The sequence below is a fragment of the Tauraco erythrolophus genome, chromosome 1 (assembly GCF_009769465.1).
Source record: "Tauraco erythrolophus isolate bTauEry1 chromosome 1, bTauEry1.pri, whole genome shotgun sequence".
NCBI lineage: Eukaryota > Metazoa > Chordata > Aves > Musophagiformes > Musophagidae > Tauraco > Tauraco erythrolophus.
In genome coordinates this window covers 21,928,194-21,954,606 of record NC_141465.1, presented here as the reverse complement: position 1 = coordinate 21,954,606, position 26,413 = coordinate 21,928,194, and the positions used below count along the sequence as shown (strand labels likewise).

The window sequence follows — 26,413 nt, the reverse complement described above, 5'->3', positions numbered from 1 at the left end:
GAGAGGACTGGACTGTGGTTTAGCCTTTCAAATAACCCTCAGTTTGGTATTTTAAGGTTTTCTGAAAACCCTAGCACAAACAAAACCCCCACACTGTTAATCACTTTAGAATGCAGAATGACAAATTCCATAACAAAGCCTTATCAAGGTCCTATTGAATCTTATCTGCAGTTCACTAAGTAAATGCTCATTACGCTGAACTAATATGCACACTTAAGTATTCAGTAAGGAAATAATAATCATATAAAGGAACAAAGAGAACTGCTGTTTTACTGTCTCTGAATCAAGAACAGCACCAACTCTCACTGTAATAAAGGCACTAAAATCTACTGCAGCAATTAATTTTTGTTTTCATAGATGAGTCTGTTTAAACAGAGTTATTATCTTTCTTTCTTAAATAATCACAAAAGAAGGTAAAAGATCTCCCCAGACGTAACACCTTTCTACCTTTCAACTCTTGGCTTTAAGAGGGAAAGGTTAACAACAGAACAATGTCATTGCTTGACAATCTTCACTCTCACAGCTACTATAAATCCTCTTTGGATCAATAAGGTCTCTAATCCAAATACAGAGCACCAGCATCTGTTCTTCATATTAGCACATGCTCCCCCTCCTGTTGACAAGACAGTACAGTTTTTCTATCACTGATGGGCAGAAAAAGGCTAACATTGCCCTTTTCAATCTAATGACAGCAAAGAGAAATATAAGAGAAACAATAAAATATTCACTAAAAGTAGCCTTGAGACAGAATTTGATCAGCAAACCTGGCACAGAAAGAAAAGGTTCTGCTAAGAGAACAACTGCTTAATCTTATTTTTACAACTGCGATGTTTGGGGGGAGTCCAGAATCTCTTGTTGTAATTCAGGATATGCTGTAGTTTTTCCCCCTGTTTTACCTAGTCAAATTATATCCAGGGATATGACACTAACCAAAAAAAGAAAAACCTCTGAGCATTTGCCCATTTCAGGCTTCATTTGTAGCACAGCTCTTTATCTTGGGAATTCAATTGTATTTTCTTTGAGCTAGGCCTTTTCACACAGTCAAGTTTAATTTAGCTACATTCAAAAATATAGAAGCATAGTAACGAGCTTTCATTAAACTAGAAGGTGCATTTAAACCAGAGCTATTCAAAAGAGAATCAAGTGTCTCAAAATTAATTTGCAATCACAAGGACACGAAAAAAAACCTTCAACTACTGTCTCATTACTCTCCTGTGAGCTAAGTACTAAACCTAGTTTAGTTTCTTAAGGAACTGAGGAACAGATGAACAGAGGTTCAAGCAAATGAAATCTTTATCGCTGCCACATGAAAGAACAACTTAAATCTCAGAGCTTCTATTAATAAACTCTTCTGAGTGTGTAAGAGTGCTAGTACAATATGTATGTGTGGGAGTAGTGAAGTATTTTAACAGATGTCAGGCCTGAAGCTAAATATAAAAATAAATAAATGTAAGATTGAAGAAAGTTTGGGCTTGCAGTGCTGACTTGATGTGCTGCAGAATGGCAAACTACTTTGCAATTTATATTTCAATAAAGATGGCTTTTTTCCTTCAAGAATACTTTATAATGGAGATGCAGACTCTACGTTTCTGTGTATTTTCATTAAAATCCCTACCAAATTACACAAAAGATATTTTTACAGATATTGAAAAACACAGCTGTTTTGAACAAAAGCTGATGTCATTGAAGTAACCATTTTTAAGGACAAATTGTATGCCTTTTGCTTAATCATAGGTACTGCTGAAAGCACAGTGATGTTAGTTTGATAGAACTGTAGAAAGGCAGTATGGCAGCATGCTATTAGTAAAACAAAACAGAGCAGGCCAATGCAGCAGTATGTCAGGGTTTGTCTCATCTAAGAAATCATAGCAGAACAAAATCAAAGGTGAAATTCATCCCCGATTTCTGTGGTTACAATTCTGCGACAACCACTGTGCCTGAATTCCAACGCAAGCACCCATACTTTAATAGCATGGAGGACACCGAAACTCTGCAACACTCCAGAACTATTTCCATGTTTCCACTCACTCAGTTGCTATTTTTAGTGCTGCTTCTTTTTCATAGCAACACACTGCTACTGTTTAAAACATTTGTGTTATACTTGCCTATCTGTCTTGCCCATCACACATTCATTCTTGAAGTGACTAAGGAACATGTTCTCATGACACCTTTCACACGTTGAGATATGTGCACCTTTTAAGCCTAGGTCTATCTTTTGATTGCTAAATATCAAACATTCTCCTTCAATTCCTTCAAAAGTAGGATCTCCTATTTTCTAATTCATTCCAAAATTTATGGTTCTCACTCTACGAGTGAGGTACTGCTTTGAGATGTAATGAACTGTAGCTCACTGAATTCAGCTTTAACTTCGGGGCTTAATCAAGAGGTTATTGAATCAGGTGAAACCAAGTTTTTATTCCAGAAGATCTTCCAGGTAGAGATTCTAGTTCTGTTTGTCACAGAGTATACTCTAAAGCATTGCTTGCTCACCGACAAGCTGGTAAAAAGATATCAATAACACAAAAACGAAGAGTGTTTTAAGTTAGTCTCACTGCTGCCATTCTAACCAAATGCAGATGCAGGATGTGACAGCCCCAGAATTGAGTTCCAACGAAGAGTCTCACAGCAGCGTTTATGAAAGAGTTTTGGAAAGTACTATTGACTGTCGTGCTTTTGCAAACAGCCAGTTCACCACATTCCCCCAGAACACAAGGAAATTCAAGTACACGCACCAAAAGCGTTACTGTAATGTACACCACTGTTAGTATTCTTAGCAGCAAGCAAAGGACTGAACAGGAGGGACAATGAAATATCATCCACTTGGCTCCTTTTCAGATGGTAGTGTCAGGTAGCAAGGGCATCTTGGAAGCTCCCAGCCTTAAATCCATCTTTACATTTCTCATTTGAAGGAATATCTTTATGAAAAGCTAGTCTAGGTATTTAGCTAAAGGCTTATGCTTTAAAGCCAGGTTTAACACATTATATAAATATTGCTGCTTTCTGCATTGGCTCCTCATCCACACTTCCTAAAAATATTGAAGTAATTTGATAATTCCTGCATCGAGTCTTAGAAGGACAAGAGACTAATGACAAAGCAAATGGCCAGTAAGGAGGCATTCAGGAGTCAGCGGACCAAAATGTGTAATACGGCACCTTTTCTGATACCAGCGTAAGTACTAGTGAGTCCATTTCGCTTCTTCCTGTGGCGATATAACCAGATGCTGAAGACCATAAGGATAATCCAACAGGCTGCACCAATTCCAGCAATAAAGGCAGGCTGCTTTACTACATCAGAAATCTGCTGGGCTAAACTGACTTGATCTTCTGAAGACACAGGGTTTCCATGAGAATCTGAAAAGACAACACACAAAATAGCCAATTAATTTGAATGAGCAACTGTAAAAGGCAGCATGATAAGAGCCGCCATAATCCTGGTTCACTTTTTCAAGGTAAAATCCTTAAGACTGGTCTTCAAAATCTCTTTTTACAGGTTTAGATACAAATGGTTCGTTTTTCATACAAGACAGGTACCTCCAACTTCACTGACTTTTGTTTGTTTACGAAAACTGCTAAAATCAGGCCACTAGACATACAAATAGAAAGTTAGGCTCATTAATTTCAAACTTGGGGACTGCTTTTTTTTAAAACTTTTATTTTAGCGAAGCAACACCAGCTTCAGAAAATTATTCAGAAAGTCAGCAAAGAACACAGCAAGTAAAAGAAAACTCAAGTATGAAACATGCGTAATCTGTTCTTTAAGCTGGGCAAATGGGTAGAAGTCAGCTACCCAAACATTCATTCTCACAACTGAATATCACGGAAGAATAAAAAATTCAAAGTACATTCACATTCACGAGGTTGATTTTGAGAGATACATTTTAAGTTAGCAGTTCCTGACAGATGACTTAAATCTTGTACTACATAGTCCAACACGCTCTTTGCAGTCTCTCACTCTGACCTCAAGTAAAAAAAGACTGAATATTTAAAAGTACATAAAGAAGTAAAAGTACAAAATAACCAATCCTGCCCTCTTGGTGTGTACGAAAAAGTTAAAGGATAACTAAAAAAATGAGTTACAAATTGGTAAAAATAGTCAAGTAGTCCCATTTTTACTGAACAAGAACACCTTTTCAAAATGTTTATCCTTAAACATCCCACATCAAAGTAAATAACATATATTTTTTCCACACACTTTCAATTTTTTGTTTAATATAGAAAACACTTGTAAGAATTAGTCTTTTCTGCTCTTTCTGTACTGAATCTTCTAGGAACAGGAGTAAGAATATTCAGTCAGTGACCAATGCCTTCTAATTGAAATAAAGCAACTCAAAGACAAAATATTGCCTTCTTGACTTTTTACCACTACAGTGAGTGCTTACTTGAAATTTCATTACTGCACAGGGCGAGGGCAAGAATTCAAAACCTTTACTCAGAGCAGATATTACTTTACACATTCCACAATTTAGTCTTTGAAATACCCATTTTCACTCTTGTGTAAATCCAATAGTTAGTTGCGTTTTACTATGCATAGTGACGTCAGATTCAGAATGAGAGATTAGTGTTTTAAGGAGAAACGTGCTGTTATTAATTCTATCAATACAAACTAGGTACGAAATGAAAACCTATTTATTTAAAAACCAGTACCTTTTCCCTACGGACTAAGTAGTGAATATATTTTATTTTTTTTAATGACGACATGTCTTGCATTATTCCAAAACAAGCCTAAATAAAGTATGAGTAACTGAAATACAAACAGGAGATAGAATCACAACAAATCATACAAATAACAAACCTCCTCTGAAAAAAGGATACCTTTTTGAATGGGAAATGGCTAGATTAATAACAGCTTCTTCCAGTGAAAAATTCAAGATTTCAGTTTTTGTGACATCGAGGTCAAATACCTACTTTGCCGAGGAATCACCACTGCCTTTGACTGCTGCCTTATTGGAAATTTTATTTCATATTTCAGGTCCCTTTATCTTCTGTGATCCTACGTGCACTGCCTAGTCTGAAAGTTCACCAGGCAGACTCATTCTTTTCTTACTAATACACCCTTTGTGTCTGCTGGGTTTATAGATTTCACGCCTATTTGTGCAAGGTTAAGATGGGTTGCTTCAGATTTTATGGAGACAGCCAAGTGAAGTTACACACAAGTGGCCAGATGGGCTTAAACATATAAAGTATACTGTGACCAATGAATTAAATCTGTCACTCGCTATCTCATCTTTTGTCTCTCTGCAGCTGAGGCCATATTAAGATATGAAAACTTGCACCATCAGTCTCTTCTAAAAATGAGTAAGCCTACTATTTCTGTATTTTTAAACAGCTACTCTACCTTGTGCATCTTAAAGGAATAGGATAAAAGATTTCCAGAGAACCTATGGTCCTGAATAAATTTAGAAGACTAATAAATACTTTTTCTCTAATCCTTTAATTATATATTTTCAAAACAATAAATCCAGGGGAAAAAGAAAATCATCAACTCAAAAGCCAAATAAGTATGCTTTTTAAACACATCAGCAATTCAGGCATACAGAAGGACAGTACTTTTATATGTACAAACATTTTGCATTGCTCAGTCAATACCTGTCTGAAGATTACAAAATATTGAATCATAGAATCGTCTAGTTGGAAGAGACCTTCAAGATCATCGAGTCCCACCATTCAAGAAGAATCTCTTTGAACCTTTATTGGTCTAATTTTTAATTAAGATTCATTTCACAGTATTATTTTGCTAGCCACTGCAAGTGTAAGAACCGCATAAGAATATATTTGCTTTTAAGAAACTAGGCTTATGGCATGTTGTACATGGGCAGATTGTTAGAGTCATTACCTCTCAATTAAGTGGTATGTATTTACACACACGGCGAAGAGAAAAAACATGTATGTGTTCATGCATGGTCATATAAACTGCATCATAGAAAAAAAGATGCAAGGACTTTCAAGAAGCCACATTTGACTCATGTCCTGCTTCTCTCACAATTCAAAACCAGAAAGTAAGCTAAATGTAAAGCAAAGGGAATGAAATCTAGTGAACCTCTCATCACTAAAGATTTCCAGGAACAATATCTTGGAAGCCTTTCTCTGAGAAGGGCATCTTCCCGCTCCATGATAGTCCTGTGAGATCCTGAATGATCAGTCAGGAAAAAAACACTTGAACTAAAAAAAAATACTTTTTTTTTCATCCCAGGAAATTTCTGGAAGCTTTGACTGAGATATAAATGGTTCATAATCAACATTCCTGTTCCCGCTTGCACTCCTTGGGGAGACGTGCCAAAATAATAAGTGAACATAAACATTCTACAGCAAAGCACATCTTACTGCCAGAGCAGCAGCCTCAGCACTTAAAGTAGCTGAAAATGCCTCAGAGCTGTTGGAGCAGGCTGATCACACAAGTCCCTGAATCCAGCATATCATCACAGTGACTCATCCTTTCTTCTACCCCAAGGTAAGAGCCTTCTTTTGAATCACAGATAGTGTTACTATGGCTATTGCTCACAGGCTACCCAATCTGACTGTCTTGAAACTCCAAGTTTCAAACTTCGACAAAAACTTGTTAGAATTTATATTGAGAACTGTGACCTCTATTTCTCTAATGCTAAATATTCGTATAAACAATAATAATGTTTAAGTTGTTAAATGTTAAAAGATCAATATATAATTAAGATTGGAATGCCAAAAATTCAGAAAAGAGGAAATTCCAGGTTCACAGGTGTGCAAGTCACCTTAACTTTGCCCTGTACATGTACAACCCATGCAATGGTACTTTCCTCATGTCTGTCTCATTTAACACGCAAAACATACAAACAATAAGTAAGAAGATCGACATTTTGTTGACATTGCCAATTCTGGCAATTCAAAACTTGCAAAACACCTGGAATCTGCAATACAATGTCTTGAGTGTTTCCTCAAATATATGTGCATGATGCAATATGAAAATTATTTGGTAAAATATTACCAGGTTAAGAATATGCTGTTTTGTCTCCTTTCCAGTTATACGTGTTTCCAAAACTGGAAAAAAAAAACAGTTTTGCACTTCAATTTTATAATATTCAGTTTGAGGAGACACTACTGAACTGGTTTGGAAGGGCTTGATGTGAGTGAAAAAAAAAAAAAGGATTACTTTCTTTGAGTCATTTGTAGGCCACAAGACAAAAACATCAACAAAAAAACCTTACAGCTATCACAGTAGAAGTACTTGAAGAGCTGAGAGAATAAAATCCCTGAAGGCATGCTAGCTAGTTCACAAATCACATCTCCTAAACGAAGCAATTAGAATAATAAAGATTCAATGAGACTTTCCTGTGTTTTGTACACTTGAGACATCCACTGGCTGAATAACACACTCAACATTCATAATTGTGCAGACATCTCTTAATAAATTACCGCATACCATATATTCATACAAATCATGTGTTTAAACTACGGGCTTCTCAGAGCTGGTACCCTGAACCAAACACGTTGCAATATGCTCCAATTTCATTCCTTATTTGCCAACACGCATAGGTAATACTCCTGATCTACAATAGGTAGTATCCCATCACTGTACAAAAGTTAGGCTAGAGATAAGCAACAAATAATTTGTTGTGATAATTGTCACCTTTCTATATGGAGCAATTTGTAACCAACGTCCTGAAGTTACACATCATGAGAAGAAAAAAAGTTCTATCAAAATTCTATGATTTTTTTTCTCCACAGCACAGTATTATAAGCACAAAACACTGAGCTGTGACTAGCTCTCACAAAACATGAATTTTTTTCCTTAACACCTTAATTCTTGCAGTCTTTCTTTATGTAAAATATTAACTTTTCTTTTAAAACAAGCAAGTAGTTTTCCAGCCCTTAAAACTTCACAGAAAGCTTTAAAGTTCATTCAAAAGCCAAGAGGAAAATTTCGAAGCCCCGAGGGGAGTATTTTAAGAAGACACATGATTTTTCAGTTGATCTCATGATTTTAAACACTGAAAGGTGATTTTTGAACAACATGCAAGTATATTGTTGGCTCGTCCCTGGTGGCATGGGAAGTCTGGGGTACCGCAGCTCAGTCAGCTGCTTCGTGTCAGCTGAGACATGGAAAATGAAAGAGCTTTGAGCTTCCAATTTGTACCTGTCTTTGTAACAGGTTAAGTGCGTGCGCAAGGTCAGTTATCACAGCTCAGCTGATGCATGGGACTGCGATTGCACGCCTCAGCTCTCAGAGAATCCAATTTCTCCTGTCCTCCCCTCGTGTTCTGGAGGGCGGCCTCCAAAAGGTGAAGCTTCCTCCTGTCACATACCCTGCCAAAACTCTGCCCAGGTGTTTCTCACAGTCGCAAACCTGGGAGCACCCTGCACAGCACGCAGACGCAAATATGAGGTCGCTGTGCAAGAGAGTAGGCTGCACTGGGGGAAAAAATCTCTTATTGGGATGCTCTGGAGCCAGCCACAACCTAGTCTCACATTTTTGTACGAAAAACAAATTATAAGGAGACAGACGTCTGATTTTAATGAAAAGTTCTTCAGTCAAAAAGTAAGTGAATATCTAAATCACACAGTAAATCCTGTTTCCACACAAGGAACTCTTAAATAGTCCAAAAAAAAAAAAAAAAGTAAAGATTGTACTAATTCAGATATCAGGAAAAGATTGCCTGAAGGAATAGTTGAGATCAGTGACAAAAATGTAGAAACTTGAAGTTGTCAGTGGTAAACACGCAGTTCCTATAGCACATAAGTACAAGGAGTCAGGAGTCAAACCTTCTAAAAGTAGCATCCTTAGTCCTCTTTCCTCCCTCTCCCTGGCCTCTCTTCCCTCTCTCTGTAGCCATGTAATTTATTACTGGTGAAATGTGCCAACTGATGACATCAACAAATTAATTTTCTTTCTTCAGAAGAGCTACCAGAAAACTCCAGTTTCTGCTCCACCCCCACGCTGGGAGCACATCCAAGAACTAAGAATGCGATTCCTTGCGGGGGCTGTAGGAGAACTCTTATCAGAGGGTAGAGTCAGGTAAACTCCAGCCGTTCTTCTGCCTTGATGATTTTAGGTTGATCTGTGCTACTAAGGGGTACTCCTCTTAAATTTAAGTACTGATTTTCAGCAGCCTCCTGCAGTTACCAAAACGACTGCAGCACTGCTAGGTATTTCTTTGTGGTGCTTCTACTGGCATGGGATCTTCACAAGACTCCTGTCTCTAGGTCTGTGCCTTGTAAGAACCAAATTACGGGATTTTTACTACAGTATATGTAGATTTGGCCATGCCACTTAGAAGCAAGCAGTACAGACTATGAAAGCAAACCCCAATCACAAAGAAATGTATGGGTTCTACCAGACTTGCACATTTGAACATCCTCAGAGGTGTGTGATTGCTTCATGCTTTCTAACATACTGTCAGTAAAGGCCAAGAACTCAGAAGAGGGCAAAAATCTTACCCTGACAGAGTCTCATTTGTTTCTTTTTACACTTACCAAAGCCCCGAAGTGATTAAGTTCCATTATAAAATTCACCTTCATTTAGCATTTGGTTATCATCAGAGAAAAGGAAAAAAAAAAAAGTGGTTATGAAGTCTTTGGTTTTGAACACTTGAGTTTACCCCATTATTTTACACTCATAAGCCTCACAAAGTTAAAATTTTCAAAATCTAAGCCATATAGAATGAACTTGACTTGAACTGGAAAGCTGGCAGTAGGAAGCTGGGAATGGAAGGTGGCTGCAGGAAAGAACAATCAAACAAGTAACTATGAGGTTCTGTACATATTAATGGAATATCATATAAGTTGTGTCTAATTTTGTCCTAAAATCTCCATTAATGTAATTGGGAATCATATGTCTGTAAAGTTAAGTAAGTTAAAGATGACCTTCATTTTAATAGCCAAGGAAATGTACATGTAATTTTCCAGAGAATATATTAGTTGTTCAGTCTCGTTTTCACATGCAGTAATTATAAATTTTTAAATATAAGAGGTGAAATAACAAGGAAGATCTACTAGTGATACAGAGATAGATGGGATATAAAGTTCAAAGCAACATGCTGAGTTTGCTTTCACAATTATATACTGTAATGATAAGGCATTTTGATACAGGCATACTGGTAAAGCAGCATATAGCTATACCTAATGCTACTTTAAATAATCTTGAGCTAACCAACAGCAAAGATGCATCTCTCCCAGATACATCCAGGAGCGATGCTCCTGATCTGCATTTATGACAGAGATGTTTGGTGTAAATGAAGTTAAGAGGTCAAGAATATTGTAAATCATCTGTGTACCTCTTTTTCCTGTACTCAGGTTATCGACTAGCTTCCACACGTAGTTGATATTTACTGTACCTAATTCTAGCATGCTCTTGGGTTTTTGCTTCAATGAAGAAAGATAAAATCAGATCTAGACAAATTACATCCCTAAACTAAAGTAAGTCAACACTTATGTGATTCATACTCCCCTACATGTTTTATTACAACAGTCTTAAGTGTGATAATTCACTTTGAAAAAATCAATAAACAAAAAGCATTCTTGAATTGGGAGACTAAAAAAACACCTATGTTGTTATAATTCATCTTTAGAATGCAGTTCTAAGGCAAGTTTAAAGCTCAAAATGCCAAATCCTGCTGTTCCAGAGATCAAGTAACACTATTTCACTTGTCTTGAAAGTGTTTCTGGTGCCATAAAAGACAAAAGCAAACAAACAAAAGTCATTGAAAACTAAACGGTAGGATTACCAGCAGGCTTACCTAATTGGATAAACTGAGGATCACTTTTCACTCCAGGTCCTGCCCCAGTACTTGCTGCCACTTCCACGCTGTATCGAATACCAGGAACTAGGGAGGGAATGACTACAGAGAAGGTGGAACCATCTACCGTCTTGTTTATATGGTATCGACTTTCATTGCCAAGACACCAAACCTGCAGGGAAGTAAGTGTATGGTATGAATACGTGTTCAAAATTCAAAAGCAAAGGATAAGTAGAAGGAAGGATGACACATTCCTTTCTTCTGGATAAAAAAATTCAGAATTTGTCACTACCCTAAAATCTGCAGTCATGGATTGCTTACCTAGGCACTGTATGAATACGGAAAAGATACTTCTTGTTTCAAAGAGCAGCTCCAACTACTAAAATTATTTGATGGGTTTATCGTAATTCATTTACAGTTCAACTGGTGACATCAGTGCTAATAAAACTAAAAGCATTAGTAACACGGGACAAATAAGGGAAGTCTTGTTGCCAAAGATTGTTCACATAAACAACAAAGTAAGAGCATTCAGTTAAATGAATTTGCAATTCTCTTGTTCTGGAATCATTAATCAAGCAAGGCTTTCTTCACTCAAGTGCAAGGGCAAGTCTTTCATCACATCACACCAAGAGAACTAATGTCATGCTGGAATCTAAATGTTCTATATATTTTTTTTTTTTTAATGGCAGCAAGAGGCAAGGATTGAGTAATATGCCATCTATTGAGAGACAACAGCATGATATCAGATCTCATTTTTTGGTTGAGATCAGGACATAGGTCTAACGACTTCAATTCACCATTTTATAAATTACATCAGTGATATTAAACGATTGGGAGAAACAATATGATGAGATATTTTTATCTCTTTAGGCCTGCACCATTGACAGGCAAATGCTTTTAAGAGTATGGCTGAACTCTCAACTGCTATTAAAGGCGAAGTAGCAGCTAATCTAGATCTGCTAAAAAATTGATGAAGCTGTGTTGATTTCCTTTTTATTCCCTTTCTACAAATGTATTGTTCTACAATGAATATTTATCCAGAAGGTTAAATGAGTTAAATTCAGTACTTTATCTCTAAAGGAGTAAACTTTCCTGAGACCAGCAGCATTTCTGAAACTGTACTGATTGTACATAGGAGGGAAGATTTTTGTTTTGACACATGAAGCTCCTAAAAGATTTAGCACCCAGATAGCTGCTATCTGCTCTTGTGCTGCTATGGAGACTGTGAGGTGAGCGAGTCAGAGTTTCACATACAGAACAATTGCTAGGGCCCTTTCTCTAAAGCCATTTCCGCCTGGACACCGGAAATTTTATTTCACCTTCAGGACATTGTAAGACCTTTTTTCCTTCTCTGGCTGTCAAGGATTGAAACAAGGCTAGTGAGACACTGTGAGGATATGAAATGTATTTTAAGCTCCTTTGAAATAGAATCTCAATGCAGCATATACATAACTGCTGCTGCAGAGCAGGTCAGAGCACACGAAGAGAAGAAAATCTCCTTTTTATATTCTGATACTAAGCAGAGACCGTTTCAGTCAGTAGTAGAAACATAATTATCAGCAATATTAGTAATACTGCTCTTAAATCCTAAAAGATAGTTCATGAAAATGCTCTTATGTAAATGAGAACTTGATAAAGTGAGGAAAAAAAGATTTAAATCTACATTTTGACATATCATTTTCACAGAACTTGTTACTGCCACCTTGTACAACAGTGAATGTGCAAACTATAAAAACAATTTATTAAGTACTTATAACTATGCATTACTAATTCATAAAAATGTTTTGTTCTAGGTGCTCAAATATGCTGAGAAATTCACAAAACAAGAATGTTAGGTTAAACATCAGATAGTTCAGTACTTGCCATACTATATTTGTACATAGGCAAGTGAAAACAAACTTTTAGAATGCTATGCAGGGAGGAGGAATTCACATTATAATAGACACATAAGTGAAGAAAGAATTAGTATAATAAGAGAATTTTTAACTTCGTGCTAGGGAAGGAAGGAATGACTTCTGCTGTGATTTGAATTTCTGGCTTTTTGTTTGTGCTACTGACACTTCTTCAATTAACATTGTATTCTCTTTCCTATTTATTTTATCATTTAATTAAAGTAGGTACACTCTTGCCTTAGATCCGAGCTGCTGAGAAAAAGAATTGCCCCATGTATGCGTACGTTTTTTCTGGGAGAAAACACAGGAGATAGAAAAACAAAGAGGAAAGAAAGTAGAGAAAATTTTACAAGACTTCTGGTTTTTTTTTTTCCCCCTTGTTATTAGTTCTTAATTGTAAATTACTGGTTCCGCATTTATTTAGTTTTTAGACAAAAATATTAACTATATATAGCAACTTAAATAGCAATTACATATACATTCATTGTATCTGTTTTCTGTCCATGGAGAAAAGCACAAAGGAAAATAATGGCATCCACACAATAAATGTAGATGTGAAACGTGCCAGTGTGCCATCTACTGCTACACAAGTACTGCAAGATGCTTGTTGCTACACCTGATAGCCTATTACCTCTGAATGCGAGGAGGTATGTTAGGTATTATATCCACTGAGAAATGTGAATTTCCTGGCTTCTATCGTTTTGTTCTCACAACCTTAACATTCCTCTGATGCAGTTTCTTGTTGGAAATAATTCCATCTCTTCAGCTCAAGGTCTGTCTTTAAATAAAATTACTTTGCAACTATTGTTTTTTCCAATTACATTATGTATCTGATACTAAGCCATAAACTGATTTTTTAACAAGTTGACCAGGTTTTGAAAGGCATTCTATTATTCTAAATTGACAATGAAGCTTAGTAATCTCTTCCCTTTCCCTTTTCTACTGAGGGAAAGAAAATAGCAGAATGAGTTTTGACGGCTAGGGATATATGTCTATAGCACAATGTTTTAACCTGAAAAATAGCCAAGAGATTCTCATCTGAAACATTTTCTCAATAATGCGCATTTACAGGAGACTGAAACCAAAGGTCCTGCCTCTCTGTGGCTATGAAGCTTACCTAACACCCACAACTAGACATTTAAAACGTCTGTAGCTTGCTTAGGAAAAATAAGCCTCATTTACTTTGCCATGTAAACTATCACAAAACAATTTGAACTGAAAATAAATACAGTGTATGTCGCTAAACGAACATAAATAATATTTTATAATGTACTTTCAATTTGTTAAAAATTAAATAGCGTAATGAGAACTGCATTTGTGTGAATGAAAAGAAAAATTTCTATATACTAAATGCATTTACTATTATACAAGCACATTCTTTACTTGAAAGTTTTCCATTTGTTTTAACTACCCAGTTATGCATAATTTACTCAGATGGTAACACTGTTAATTATTATCCCTGAGCTTTTCAACTTATTAAGCCTGTTTATATTTACCACCTCAGCCAATGCCTTTGAGTCACAAAATGGTTCTCATACAGGTATGGTTCCCTCTCTACTTGTGTGTGCATTTCTCAAGTTATAATGAAGGCAAGAAGGTAGTTGTTTTAATTAAGAGTGTTGACCCTTCGCTTTGATTTATGGAGGCTGTTTTAATTGCCTTCTACGATCTAGACACAATTAATAAACATGGAGTTTGAGTCAAAGAAGTGATTTTCTAGCTCATTTGCTCTGAGTAACCAGTAGATGGAGCCAAGCATCCACGAACAACCTCATCTGTCACTCCCTGGCCAACATCCCCTCTGCCAGGCCATCCAGGAATGCCAGTAGTACCTTATATTCTTGAACCATCCCGTTCTGGTTGTCCTCGGGGGGTGGCTGCCAGGTGACCACAATTGCCGTCCCGTTCCCATCGTTCTTAGTTACTGAAACACTCTGAGGTGGAGCACTAGGAGCTGTTTGTTTGGAAAGAAGGTTTGAACGGTTAAGTTCATCACACAGAGAAGTGAGATTTTTTAGGAGGAAGATGGTTTCTGGTCATTCTTTTATGCCCCACCCCTCATTGAGGGCAGTTCTTGCCCACAAGATAAAATGATACAGATGGAAAGTGATGTAAACCTGCAACCAGACTCCTGAGTTCTGCTGTAGTATCGTTGTGCAGGACAGAAGTCACTCGTTGTCAGACTCTCCAAACTCAGACACCTATTACTTGAATGCCACAGTCCCAAGCATGGAATTCCTCATTGGTTTCAAATCATCTCACCCAGGAACAACAGTTTTGAAAAATAAAGTCTATAAATTGATCCAATAGAATGCTAGATCGCAGTTCCTCTACTGTGTAAATAGTAATGCGTAATACAAAACTTAATAAAATCAGGACAGAAAGTTTTAATATTAACACATTTATAAATAATAATTCATGTTGTGCATTTTAAATAGTCTTTCTAAAAACTGCATGCTTAGCTGATGTTTAGGATGAATGCAGTTAAGCACACCTCTTGAACCACTCGTAGCAATTAACCAGAGCTACACAGCATTTATACTGGGGAGGGAAGAGAGAAGGGAAAGATTGCACACCCCAACAGAGGCCCTGAAATCCCTGTTCGGAGGCACTGGCCATCTTGCATACTCATTATGCCTAAGCAGCAACAAAAGGAAGAGCTTCATGAACCTGCTCTTTTTAGCACATGTAAGAGATGGAAACACATAATTTAGTCCACTATATCTGTTGCTCTCATTCATCTTTTCATTTTGTCCTCCTGATTGATCCAGGTATAAAAGCCTTCTAAAAATGTGGTTTCTATTCCCTCAGCTATAGCACTTTGATGATTTCTGTGGTGTCTGCTATCTACTCAAGATAGTGATTAGCAAGTGCTTGAATCTGACAGAAGTCACTTGTGACCAGACCATGCACTCAGCAGGGAGGAGTGCACACTGCAGTGAAGATAAAAAGTGTATTTCCCATTGTGTGTTGGAGGGGATTTTTGCACATCCCTCTCTCTCTGTCTCTCACATGTGGTTCTGAATATTTACTCCTGTGTCACCAAACAATTCGCGTAACGATTGGTCCGACCCAGCCTCCTCTGCCGCAGATTGCTGCTCTCAAACAGCACGCACTTCAAACAAAATCAAATAATGAACGTATCAGAAGAAAGCAGGCCAGACTACTGCTTCAAAAAGGAAAGATGAAGACAGTCTGGCTCCTACTTGCCTTCTTCCAGGGTCTTTGCAAATTTCACTTCGCTGTCTGCTCCTTGAAACTCATTAAAAAAAGGGCGGGCTTTGATTTCGTAGTTTACACCTTTCTTCAGCTCGGGAATGATAACACTGTTTTTGGTTGGAGTCCTCACTTCAAAGATTAACCACTCTGACTCTCCATAGGATGCTGGCGTAGGCCGGTACAGAATTTTATATCCTTGAATATACTGGGATTGCTGGTCCACCTGGCAAGACAGCAGAACACACAACGCATCCTTTAACAAATACGAACCAGGAATGACGTCTGCGACACTCCGCATGGCCCCCGGACTATCCGTTCATTTTGCTCAAAGTAAACAACACTGCCAAAGCAGATAAAGGCTCCTTGCGTTACGGCAAATTACAGGGCTGATTCACAAGTGCATTCATCTGTTTGATGCTGGCAGAACCATGCTCATTTCTGTGGATTTATGAAGGCATTAAAGGGGGATAACGGAGTTGTATAATACGCCCCAGCTCCGTGAAATGAACAGCCTTTGCATCCGCAGAGCGATGGAGCTCAGCACAGCCAGGCTTCTGCCACCTGAACGCGGCCAGCAGGGCAGGGGGCAGGTGGGGAGAGGGCGAGGGCAGGGGATCTACAGCTCCACAGCTCCGGGTGATGAACATGGAGATCAAAGAGAGAGCCTGCCAACTCTCCCGAGGTGTGGAAGCCTCCCAAAATCCATGAAATGAGCACTGCTTCCTGCCTGCTTCCGTCTGGAGAAAGTGAATTGAAAGGGCAGCCAGCTGGCATGACCGTGATGGCTGTGATTAGGCTGGGCTCTGTCCGAGGGCAGATTTCTCCAAGCACTTCCTCCATGTCCACCCACTCAGTGGGAGGCTCTGCTGCTGGAGGGAAAGGGCTGTTTCGAGAGGGCTCTGAAGAGGCTCATCAGACTCAGTATGGTAACACAGATGAGACTTGGAAAAGCAGATCAAATTGGTACTCAGTGGTCCTGAGTGCTTTTTAGACCAAGCTCATTTTATATCATGTGTACAGAGACAGCGATCTTAATGTAAACGGGAGCGGGACTCGAGCTGTTCGGCTATAGCTGAAACAGAAGGCTATCGGATAGAAGTGATCTCTTGTGGAGAATTCACTGTCTTTTAACTACCTGTTTCCATTTCTGATGCATAAGAAAGTCCAAAACCACCAACAACAAAATTCTTAGAAGTGCATCAGATTTTCCCGATTTTCAAAGATCTCATACAGTAATACATTAAAACTGTTTGCTTTCAATTTTACTCCAAAAAGCAACATGTTTCATTTTTAATAATCACATAAAGAATGTGTGTGCTAGCTGAAACTGAGGTAATGCTTATTTTTCAAATTGCAGAGAAGCCACAGGCCACCCAAGAGACTGACAAAAACTGCCTGTCAGGGAAAGGTTGTTTTATAAGTAAAGGTCAAACGAAATCGTGCTAGGAACCTCAAAGATGTTTTAACGTTATTAGTTCAAACAGGAGATTGCCTGCTGCAGGTGGCCGTACTGCAGGTGACAGCGCAACACAGCAGATATCATTTGTACTCTTGCAGCACCAAGGAGCCCTGGTCATGGACCAGGACTCCTTTGGGCCAGGGCTCTTCTACAAAGTCAAAATGCCTTTTGTTCCTTGTCAAAATGTCCTGCCTTGGCATGGCAGGAGCTACACCCTGTGTTCTCCTACACTAGCCCTGCCAATATATTGAAGTGTTCAGATGGAAGTCCTAAGAAGACCTCAAACCTCACTCCTTTTGAATTTATTCCTGCACCTGGTACAACTACTACCCATTTTTTCTTCATTCTGCATTCTATTCGAAAAGTGCTCTTGTTTGAATCACATTTTGTCTCATTGCTTGGTACTTGCAGTTTGCCTTGTTGTACTTTCTCTCAATCTCTACCTCTTGATTGCCAAATGTCTCCTACAGGAAGCCATTTCTAATCCTTTCTCTCACTGAGGCCTCAGCCTTGTAAGGCTACTTGAAATTTTTTGCACACATGTTCCAATTCCCTTTGCTTCAGGACTCCTACAGTATTGTTTTCTCACTCTCTCATTTCCTCTGCTATATCCTCCACGTGGCCGACTTCCTGCTTCCTCCCATCAGAGCAAGGTCAACACAACATCTGAAAAACGCTTCCCCTTTTCATCTCTTCTTCTTGTACTGTGCGTACTCACAGCTCCGTGGAAAAGGAGAGGTTCAGATGAGGCTATATGGGTTTGGGTGTGTTTTTCAGTATGTATGCAGGACAGGGGTAACACTTTCAAACAGAATTATGCAGTATTTCTCTCCACTGGTGTCTGACAGACAGGGAAGTGCCCATGTTATATCTCATTAGAGGACTGATACACTTCCTACTGAAAGCAGTGCAAAAGCTTCAAATGATGACTTAAGAAGGCTTTGATCAGTCCTTTAGCTTCCAGAGGAGGACTCATGAAACTCTCACCATATTGTAAACAACACTCTCTATGGAAATATAAAATGGTGAAAACGGGACAAAATTTTATGAAGTCAGAAAGCAAAGCCCAAGTAGCTCTCATTCCAGAGGAAAAACGTTTGCAAGCATGCAAAGTACTGGGCTTCTTAAAGTGTGACTCCACTGCAGCCAAACAGCACAATATGTAGTATATATAACCGTCTCCACGATACAGATTTATACTTACAGTCCAATGAACTTCAATTGAGGAAGAAGAAAGGATAGTAGGGTTGTGCAGATGTAGTACCACATCACCTAGTTCTCTCTGGACCTGCTTGTGATCCACACCTTGACTTGTTGGTGGAACATCTGTAATAATTTAAGATTCCATTCTCACAAGTATATATGATTGTTAAAATAAGTATATGTAAATACAAATGAGTATATCATAAAGTATATAATGCTATCACCAATAAAGTTTACCCTAAGTACTTCCCAATTATGTAAGAAAAAATGACATGAAGTGTTTTCCCGAGCAAATCACCAATGCTTGGGTAGTGTCAAATCAATGCACTGCACTTTCTTTGACAGATATGAAACAGGAAGGAAATGCTGCGTAAAAAAAAAGAAAAATCACACTCAGGGATGTCTTTGGTAAATGACTACGGCAGCATGTCTTTATTCTTTCCTGCTGGGAGTGGAAAACGTTCTACTATCCATTGCAAATCCCAAGAGACCAGGAAATCTATAAAGAACAGCAATAGCAGAAACTGTATCTTCAGATAAATTCATAGGCAAAATTAATGGTTTTAACTACAAAAATAAAGGTAACAACTGAAGAAAAGAAAAACAAGTCATGTAGCTGCAGCTTCTCTGATGGCAAGTGACTTCTTGCTGGAGAGGCTGGAGAGGTGGGCCCGTACCAACCTCATGAAGTTTAACCAGGCCAAATGCAAGGTCCTACATCTGGGTCGTGGCAATCCCAGGCATAAATACAGACTGGGTGGTGATTGGATCGAGAGCAGCCCTGAGGAGAGGGACTTGGGAGTACTGGTGGACGAGAAGCTCAATATGAGCCGGCAATGTGCTCTTGCGGCCCAGAAGGCCAACCGCGTCCTAGGCTGCATCAAGAGGAGCGTGGCCAGCAGGTCGAGGGAGGTGATTCTCCCCCTCTACTCTGCCCTCGTGAGACCTCACTTGGAGTACTGCGTCCAGTTCTGGAGTCCCCAACATAAGAAGGACATGGACCAGTTGGAGAGGGTCCAGAGGAGGGCCACGAAGATGATAAGAGGTCTGGAGCACCTTTCCTATGAGGACAGGCTGAAAGAGTTGGGGCTGTTCAGCCTGGAGAAGAGGAGGCTCCGGGGTGACCTTATAGCGGTCTTCCAGTACCTCAAGGGGGCCTACAGGAAAGATGGGGAGAGGCTGTTCAGGAGGGCCAGTTATGATAGGACAAGGGGTAATGGTTTTAAAATAGAGGGAGGTAGGTTCAGGTTGGATATTAGGAAAAAATTTTTTACTATGAGAGTGGTAGAACACTGGAACAGGTTGCCCAGAGAGGTGGTGGATGCTCCATCCCTGGAGATGTTCAAGGCCAGGTTGGACAAGGCCCTGAGCAACCTGATCTAGTTGGAGATATCCCTGTTCCTTGCAGGGGGGTTGGACTAGATGACCTTTGAAGGTCCCTTCCAGCCCTAACCATTCTATGATTCTATGATTCTGTAAACAGGAGGCAGAGCACAGCTGAGTGCTGTCTGGCTCTTCTGACATGTGGTCTATTTTATAGCTAAAAGAATTGTCTATACATATGAAAGGACAAATTTCTCTCAAAATACACAATGGTACAATGGAAATACATATTTTCTGCATGCAGAGCCCTTGAAAAGCATATTTAATTGAAATGGAATGATTGTCAGACGTGTATAAAATTTATAGGGCAATCAGTAATGGAAAGTCTAAAATATACATGTACTATGGACAGCAGAGTAACACGGATTCTGTATTCATCTCATGCATCTCTCTGATCGTTTCATTTAAACAAATACCATGCTGACTATGGCTAAAAATCACAGACTAGGAAATTCATGTAAAGTACTTATAGTGATTTCTTTCTTTCTTTCTTTTTTATTTTTATTAATCTACTTCCAGATACAAAGTAATACATTATATAAACTTTGCTCCAGCCTAGTACTCCCCTGCCTGACCTCCCCTAGTGATAAAGCAAAATCAGGAAATCTTCAAGAGTTTTGCTCACTGAAAACCTTGGCAATTTCCATGCCTGTCTGCTTACAAGAAGTGCCAAAGAGACAACACAGAAATTGTGCATGTATTTATATACAACTACAACTACTGTAATAAGTCACTGCAGATATGTAAGCTATCTTGAAAGCTGAGCTTTGGATAGTGCAGTTGATGATCACACAGATGACAATTATTACATACAAGTGCAACAATAATAAAGCATGGTTTTTGCATGGTGGTCATATTCTCAGTTTTCCAGCTTTCGGTCTTGTCTAAATAATAATGAAAATATTGTAAGAATGCATTAGAATAAGGCACGAGGACAAATTTCTTTCCAGAAATATAGTTCCCATTAGTGAATACAAAGCCTATGTCATTCTGAACTTTTATCATAGAGTTTCCTCCACGTATTTAAAAGAAGATGAGATTTCTTCAAAGTTAAAGAAGCAATCTGAGACTAGCGTCTAGTCACTGGGTTACATATCTGTATTCTTAGCAAGGAACACTGATAACAACAAAAAACCAAAACCTGGAACCCCACCACTGAGTCACTGCTGTATCCACACATAGTATGTTCCACCAAACAGTTCATTTATGAGAGTATTTCCCTCCCCACAAAGTCTGAAAGTATTAATTAAAGAGAGAAGCTTCTGTTTGGAGAGTTGCCAAAACATCACCCTGCTTAGAATGTAACAGGAAAGTCAGTGGAATAATTAGTTCTATCTTTGCTAGTCATAAAATATGAGTCATCAAAAACATGAATGAAACTATTAATAGGCTCAGTCATTTGCACATCTGGGCTACACAACAATACGTGTATTTTCTTGTTTTAGCTCCGAGCTTCCAAGACAAGGCCTGGCAGTGAGAACACCTAAGCATGTTGTTGTCAGTGTTGGTGAAGAGTAAAGATGAAGGCAGGTTAGGTTCCTGGTTTGGACAGGCATTTAGGACAAGACTATACCACTGTCTAGACAAAACTGAATTGGGAAATTTTTGAACTTACTTAACCAGACCACAACTTATACAAAACTGAAATGGTATTGGAAGAAGAGTAGAACTGCTTTAGAGAACTTGACACTTGATTACATTTCTTACTATTGATGAAAATTTTATATATTGGTTGTTATTTTCACTCAGGCTTTGTGTGGTTGTCAGGTCTTCAGCTCTGCTAGATGCCCAGAGGACAGCAAAGCTTTTCCATGCCATTATAAACCATTCAGTTCTGTAAATGAACAGAATACTCTGCCTCGTTCACTCTTTATCGGATTCAGGACAGTGATAGTTCGTTTGGGACAATCATTGAATCATAGAATGGTTTGGGTAGGAAGGGACCTCAAAGATCATCTAGTTTCAAACCCCTGGCCACGGGCAGGGACACCTTGCCCTGGATAAAGTTGCTCAAAGCCTCATCCAACCTGGCCTTGAACACTTGCAGGGATGGGGCATCCACAGCTTCCCTGGACAACCTGTTCCAATGCTTCAACACCCTCATTGCAAATCGAAATCTACCTTCTGGCATTACCCCTTGTCCTATCACTACACGCTCTTGTAAAAAGTCCCTCTCCAGCTTTCCTGTAGGCCCCCTTTAGGTACTGGAAGGCTGCAATAAGATCACCCCAGAGCCTTCTCTTCTCCAGGCTGAACAGCCCCAACTCTCTCAGCCTGTCTTCATAAGAGACCTGATACCTCATCCCATCTCCCAGAATGAAACCACACTGCATGAAAAATGGACTCATGCAGAACACTGCAGGCTGCCTGCGTAATAACATGTGTTGTCCTATTCCCAGGAACACAAAAATCACTAAATTAGGTTACTAAATCTCTCCTTGGTAACAGACCTAGGAACCTGTGCAATCCCTATTTTCCATATGGCTGTGGCTCTGTTGTCAATATACCCATTCAAATTGTGACCCATCAGGAGAAATGCATAATAACAAAGGACAGCAATGTGAAACTGTTCTCTTCCCATGGGAGATGAGAAAGACTTGCTTTCAGATCAACTTCAAAACAAATTAAAAGTCAGGAAACAAAAATGCTTTGTTTCCTTTAAGGAACTTCCTTTCAAAAACAAACATGCACTTACTTATGCAAGCAAAGAAACAAACATACAACACAGGCACTCTTAATAAGCCAATGGGTCAACTTCTCCAGTAAGTAGGAAAAGCAAAAAAAAAAAAAAAAAAAAAAAAAAGATGATCTCCATCACTTCTACTTTGGAAAAGAGTATGTCCAGTATTTCCTTCTTAAGAATTATAGTATTTTCAATGGAAAAAAGCCCACTGCAAAGTTGCAGTGCATTATTCCCTGTACAACATCATAAGTGTCATTTATTTTCTACAGTGAACACAAAGCTATTTTAAATTTTACATAGCTGGATTCAGTCCATAGCTGGACTTGAGTCATAGCTGGAGTCTGCAAATGACTCCTTCATCCACTACTACCTGGACTTTTTTTCCACTTGGCTCTCTGTAGGCATTGTCTCTCTTCCCTACTATTTTACTTTCAATAGTAGTACTATTGCAATACATTTAATATATTGCCAAAAACTCTTCTTTACTGGCTCATGATGCTTGATTCCTTCAAATTTTAAATTTCTTTCCTAATGCAGCAGAAACCAAATTAGATTATGTGCTGTTTCTCTCTCTGTCTCAATCTTAAGCCTCATTTGATTCACTGAATATAATAATATCATTTCCAAGGAATCTGAGGATTTGCATGATAACTTGAAAAATCAGAGATTACTTCTGTTGCTAAGAAGAGCTATTCTGCAAGATGTAACTGTCTTTGGAGAAGTGATACTAGGGTTCCCTTAGGCAGTGCAATATGCTGTCTAAGCAGCTTTTAGAATCTATGTTACAAGGAAATGCAAATTTAAACATTGTATTTTACTATCGAGCATAAATTATAGCCAGGATAGATGGACAGATGAAAGCTAGCAGAATTCCTGCATCTGGTATTGCTCAGTCAATTTGTGACAGCCACTGTGGACGCCTAAAATGTTCAGTTTCAAAAGCTTACCTTGAGTTTTCACTGGATCAGATATTTGGCTTGGGTCACTTAGTCCATATGCATTAGCTGCCCTCACAAGGAACAGATAAATTGCATTAGGTTTTAGCCCTTTAACTGCAAAACTCTCTGTTTTCACATTTTCAGCTACAGTTTGCCAGCTGCTACCAGATGCATGGCTAAGGATAAAACACACACAACAGCAGGTTAGCACGTGCTTCTTTAACAACATATTATACATAAGTGTGAGTACAGCAAGATCACATGAGACTCATATACCTGAAGGCCTCAATTATGTAAGAGGTTGGTGTTGCACCTGAATTCAAATTAGGTTGCCATGACAACGTGACTGTATTTCTGCTGACATCTGTTACTTCAGGTTTTGATGGAGCACTAGGAATCAAATTTGGGTCAGTGGGTCTTGGTGGCTGCACTGGGACTCCAAACTCTAACAAAGGAGAGAGAAATGCTGAGTATAGACAGGAAGCAGCTGTAAGCTAAGTGCTGTTCACATCTGCACTGGCAACTTACGACAGAGTCAGATAACTTCGGCATGTCAATTTCTGATTTTCCTTTACGTATTTTCTCCACGCACAGAAAACCTAATTGATTTACCTTGGACCTCTATGTATGCACTCCATGTAGCTTCGCCACTTGGGGTTGAAGCAATGCAGGTGTACCGACCAGTGTCGCCCAGCTGAGTGGAAAAGAGAAGAATAAATATTTGAAACAATCAGGCACTCAGTGGGCTAGAAAAGTAATTACAGCTCTCTATGTTCCCCCATGAATATGGATAAACGTATAAGCCTGCAAATACTTTGAACCAGAAACTTCTTCCATTAGAATATATGATTCTGTGCACGGCAAAATGAAAATGGATACTTATTTCTGAGCATTCATTAAAGAACTGAAAAAGCCGTAGATTCTAATTTAATGTTACCTGTTCTGTAACGAACAAACTGAAGGCCAATTCTTGTAGCATTTATTCCTTACTCTGTAGAGGTCCCAAAAAATAAATCGAGAGGGAACTTAGGTGACAAGACTTGATGCAATTGTCCACCTTCTGCCTAAATCATGCCTGAGGATTTGGCTGGACTGCAGCACTGGAGAGCATGTCATCCTTAAAACAAAGCCTAAAAATTGCACAGGACCTCGTACATAAAGAGTTTCCTATGTTAGTATAAATTTCACTCTAGAGCAGACCCAAAAAGGAATCTCCATATGCTGTTCTCATCCAGTTCTGAATGTTGGATTATTTGTCCATATGGGACTTTATCACATTTCAAAAGAGTTTCTGTTTCTTTTCCTCACAAAAAGAAATGCTATCCTCCTAAGGTCCCAGCCTCAGCAGATGAGCTGAATGGCAGTGCTCAAAAATCAGAGGTTCAAACTCTAAGCCAGTGTAACTCGTAATTGGTAACAGGGCAACTCTAGGGAACATAGTAAAGTGATGTATTCAGCCTAATGATAAAAAATTACTACATTTCAAAACACAGAAGAGACAGCAGAGAATAGCCAGTACACTAAAACTTAACAACATTTTAAAACACTTTTCAGCGTGCGAGCCATGACCAGCAATACTGACCAGGTCCTTGCTATAATTCCCTAAGGAAGCCAGGTATTTGACAGGTGCTTAACCATTTTAAGCTATGTTTACACTGTTGAGTGAATATGTTTAAACTTTAAAAACAGTTCTGAAAAAGCTGTGTACATGGCTCTATACTGCAGTATGCTAAACAAAGGTTTTCTTTATAAACATTTGAAATAATTAGATCATTTTAATCTATTACTGCTAAAGCCCAAATAATTTAAGGATTCATCTTACTGAAATACAAGTTTTGCTTTCCCCTTCATGTTTTAAGTACTAAATAATTCCCTTAATTAATACCTCTTAAAAGCATTTTTCCTTATGAAATCTGAAATAATGTGCCCCAGGCAGAATAAGCCAAGGTGTTAAGCATAAAGAATGAATTATCTGAAAGCATGAAGCATCAAATACTTTAATACAATTATTTAACATTTCATTAATTCTAAATGTAGGATCAAATGTGCCCGGAGGTAAAAAAATGAAATGAAACAAACAACAAAAACCCATTTGCCAGTTCAAGCTACCTTGGCATATCGGATCTGTAATGCTCCTGTCTCCAACTGCTTGATGCGAGAGTCCTGGGTAGAAATGAGGATCCCATCCTTCTTCCAGAGGATAGTGGGCATTAAAGAGCCTGTGGCCACGCAGTTCAGTACTAAAGTACCATCTACAGCTACAGTCTGATTCACAGGACCCTGTCGAATGACAGGGGGAGGCCGGTCTGCAATCACTGCCAGAAGAAACAAGAGGAAAGAGATATCTGCAACTGGAAGCAATTTTCTAATCATCTAAGCAACAGCAGTTGCTTGAGGCTTTGAAACAAACTAAAGATAATTAAACAAGTAATTAAAGTTGGAAGCATGCATTATTCAGGGCAGGGTGCATTATAATTATGCACAACTAGAGAATTTTAAAATGATACATAACACACTATCTCCAGAAAGTAAAGCACCATGACATATTTCATAGTGGCATCCGCTAGGCATCCTATAATTCCAGTGTCTTTATAAAATGATAATGGAATGAGAAAGGACTTCCCAAATTCTACGTCAAGACACAGATTTCACCTTGTTCATCTTTTATCAAGTAGCAGGCCTATATAACAGAATTGATACTTTCAGCATTCAAAGACAGAGGAAAAGAAGGCAGGCAGGAGGGGAATAACCCGGCAAATACGTACTACTAAAAAAATGTTATTGTGTACCATCAGCTCATCTTGGTTCTGTTTCCTAACAGGGAGATGCCTAGCAGTAGGGTAAAGTAAGCACAAAGCTAATGAATAGGACCATATTACAAATTTTCAACTAAGAAATATTTTTCCAGTAGCTTCTGACTTTTAGTTCTG

General features: G+C 38.6%; 1 protein-coding gene across 1 annotated transcript in view; it reads right to left on the bottom strand.

Annotated features, from left to right (window-relative positions):
* ROBO1 (roundabout guidance receptor 1) overlaps window positions 1-26,413 on the bottom strand; it is a 542,241-nt gene that overhangs the window by 33,156 nt on the left and 482,672 nt on the right. The window contains exons 10-18 of the mRNA XM_086611694.1: window positions 25,593-25,798; window positions 24,096-24,177; window positions 23,760-23,928; window positions 23,493-23,659; window positions 18,481-18,602; window positions 15,809-16,040; window positions 14,431-14,552; window positions 10,707-10,878; window positions 3,154-3,351 (exon numbers count right to left, since the gene is read on the bottom strand). Of these exons, the coding sequence (XP_086467820.1) occupies window positions 3,154-3,351; window positions 10,707-10,878; window positions 14,431-14,552; window positions 15,809-16,040; window positions 18,481-18,602; window positions 23,493-23,659; window positions 23,760-23,928; window positions 24,096-24,177; window positions 25,593-25,798 (1,470 nt within the window). The remainder of the gene's footprint in view (window positions 1-3,153; window positions 3,352-10,706; window positions 10,879-14,430; window positions 14,553-15,808; window positions 16,041-18,480; window positions 18,603-23,492; window positions 23,660-23,759; window positions 23,929-24,095; window positions 24,178-25,592; window positions 25,799-26,413) is intronic.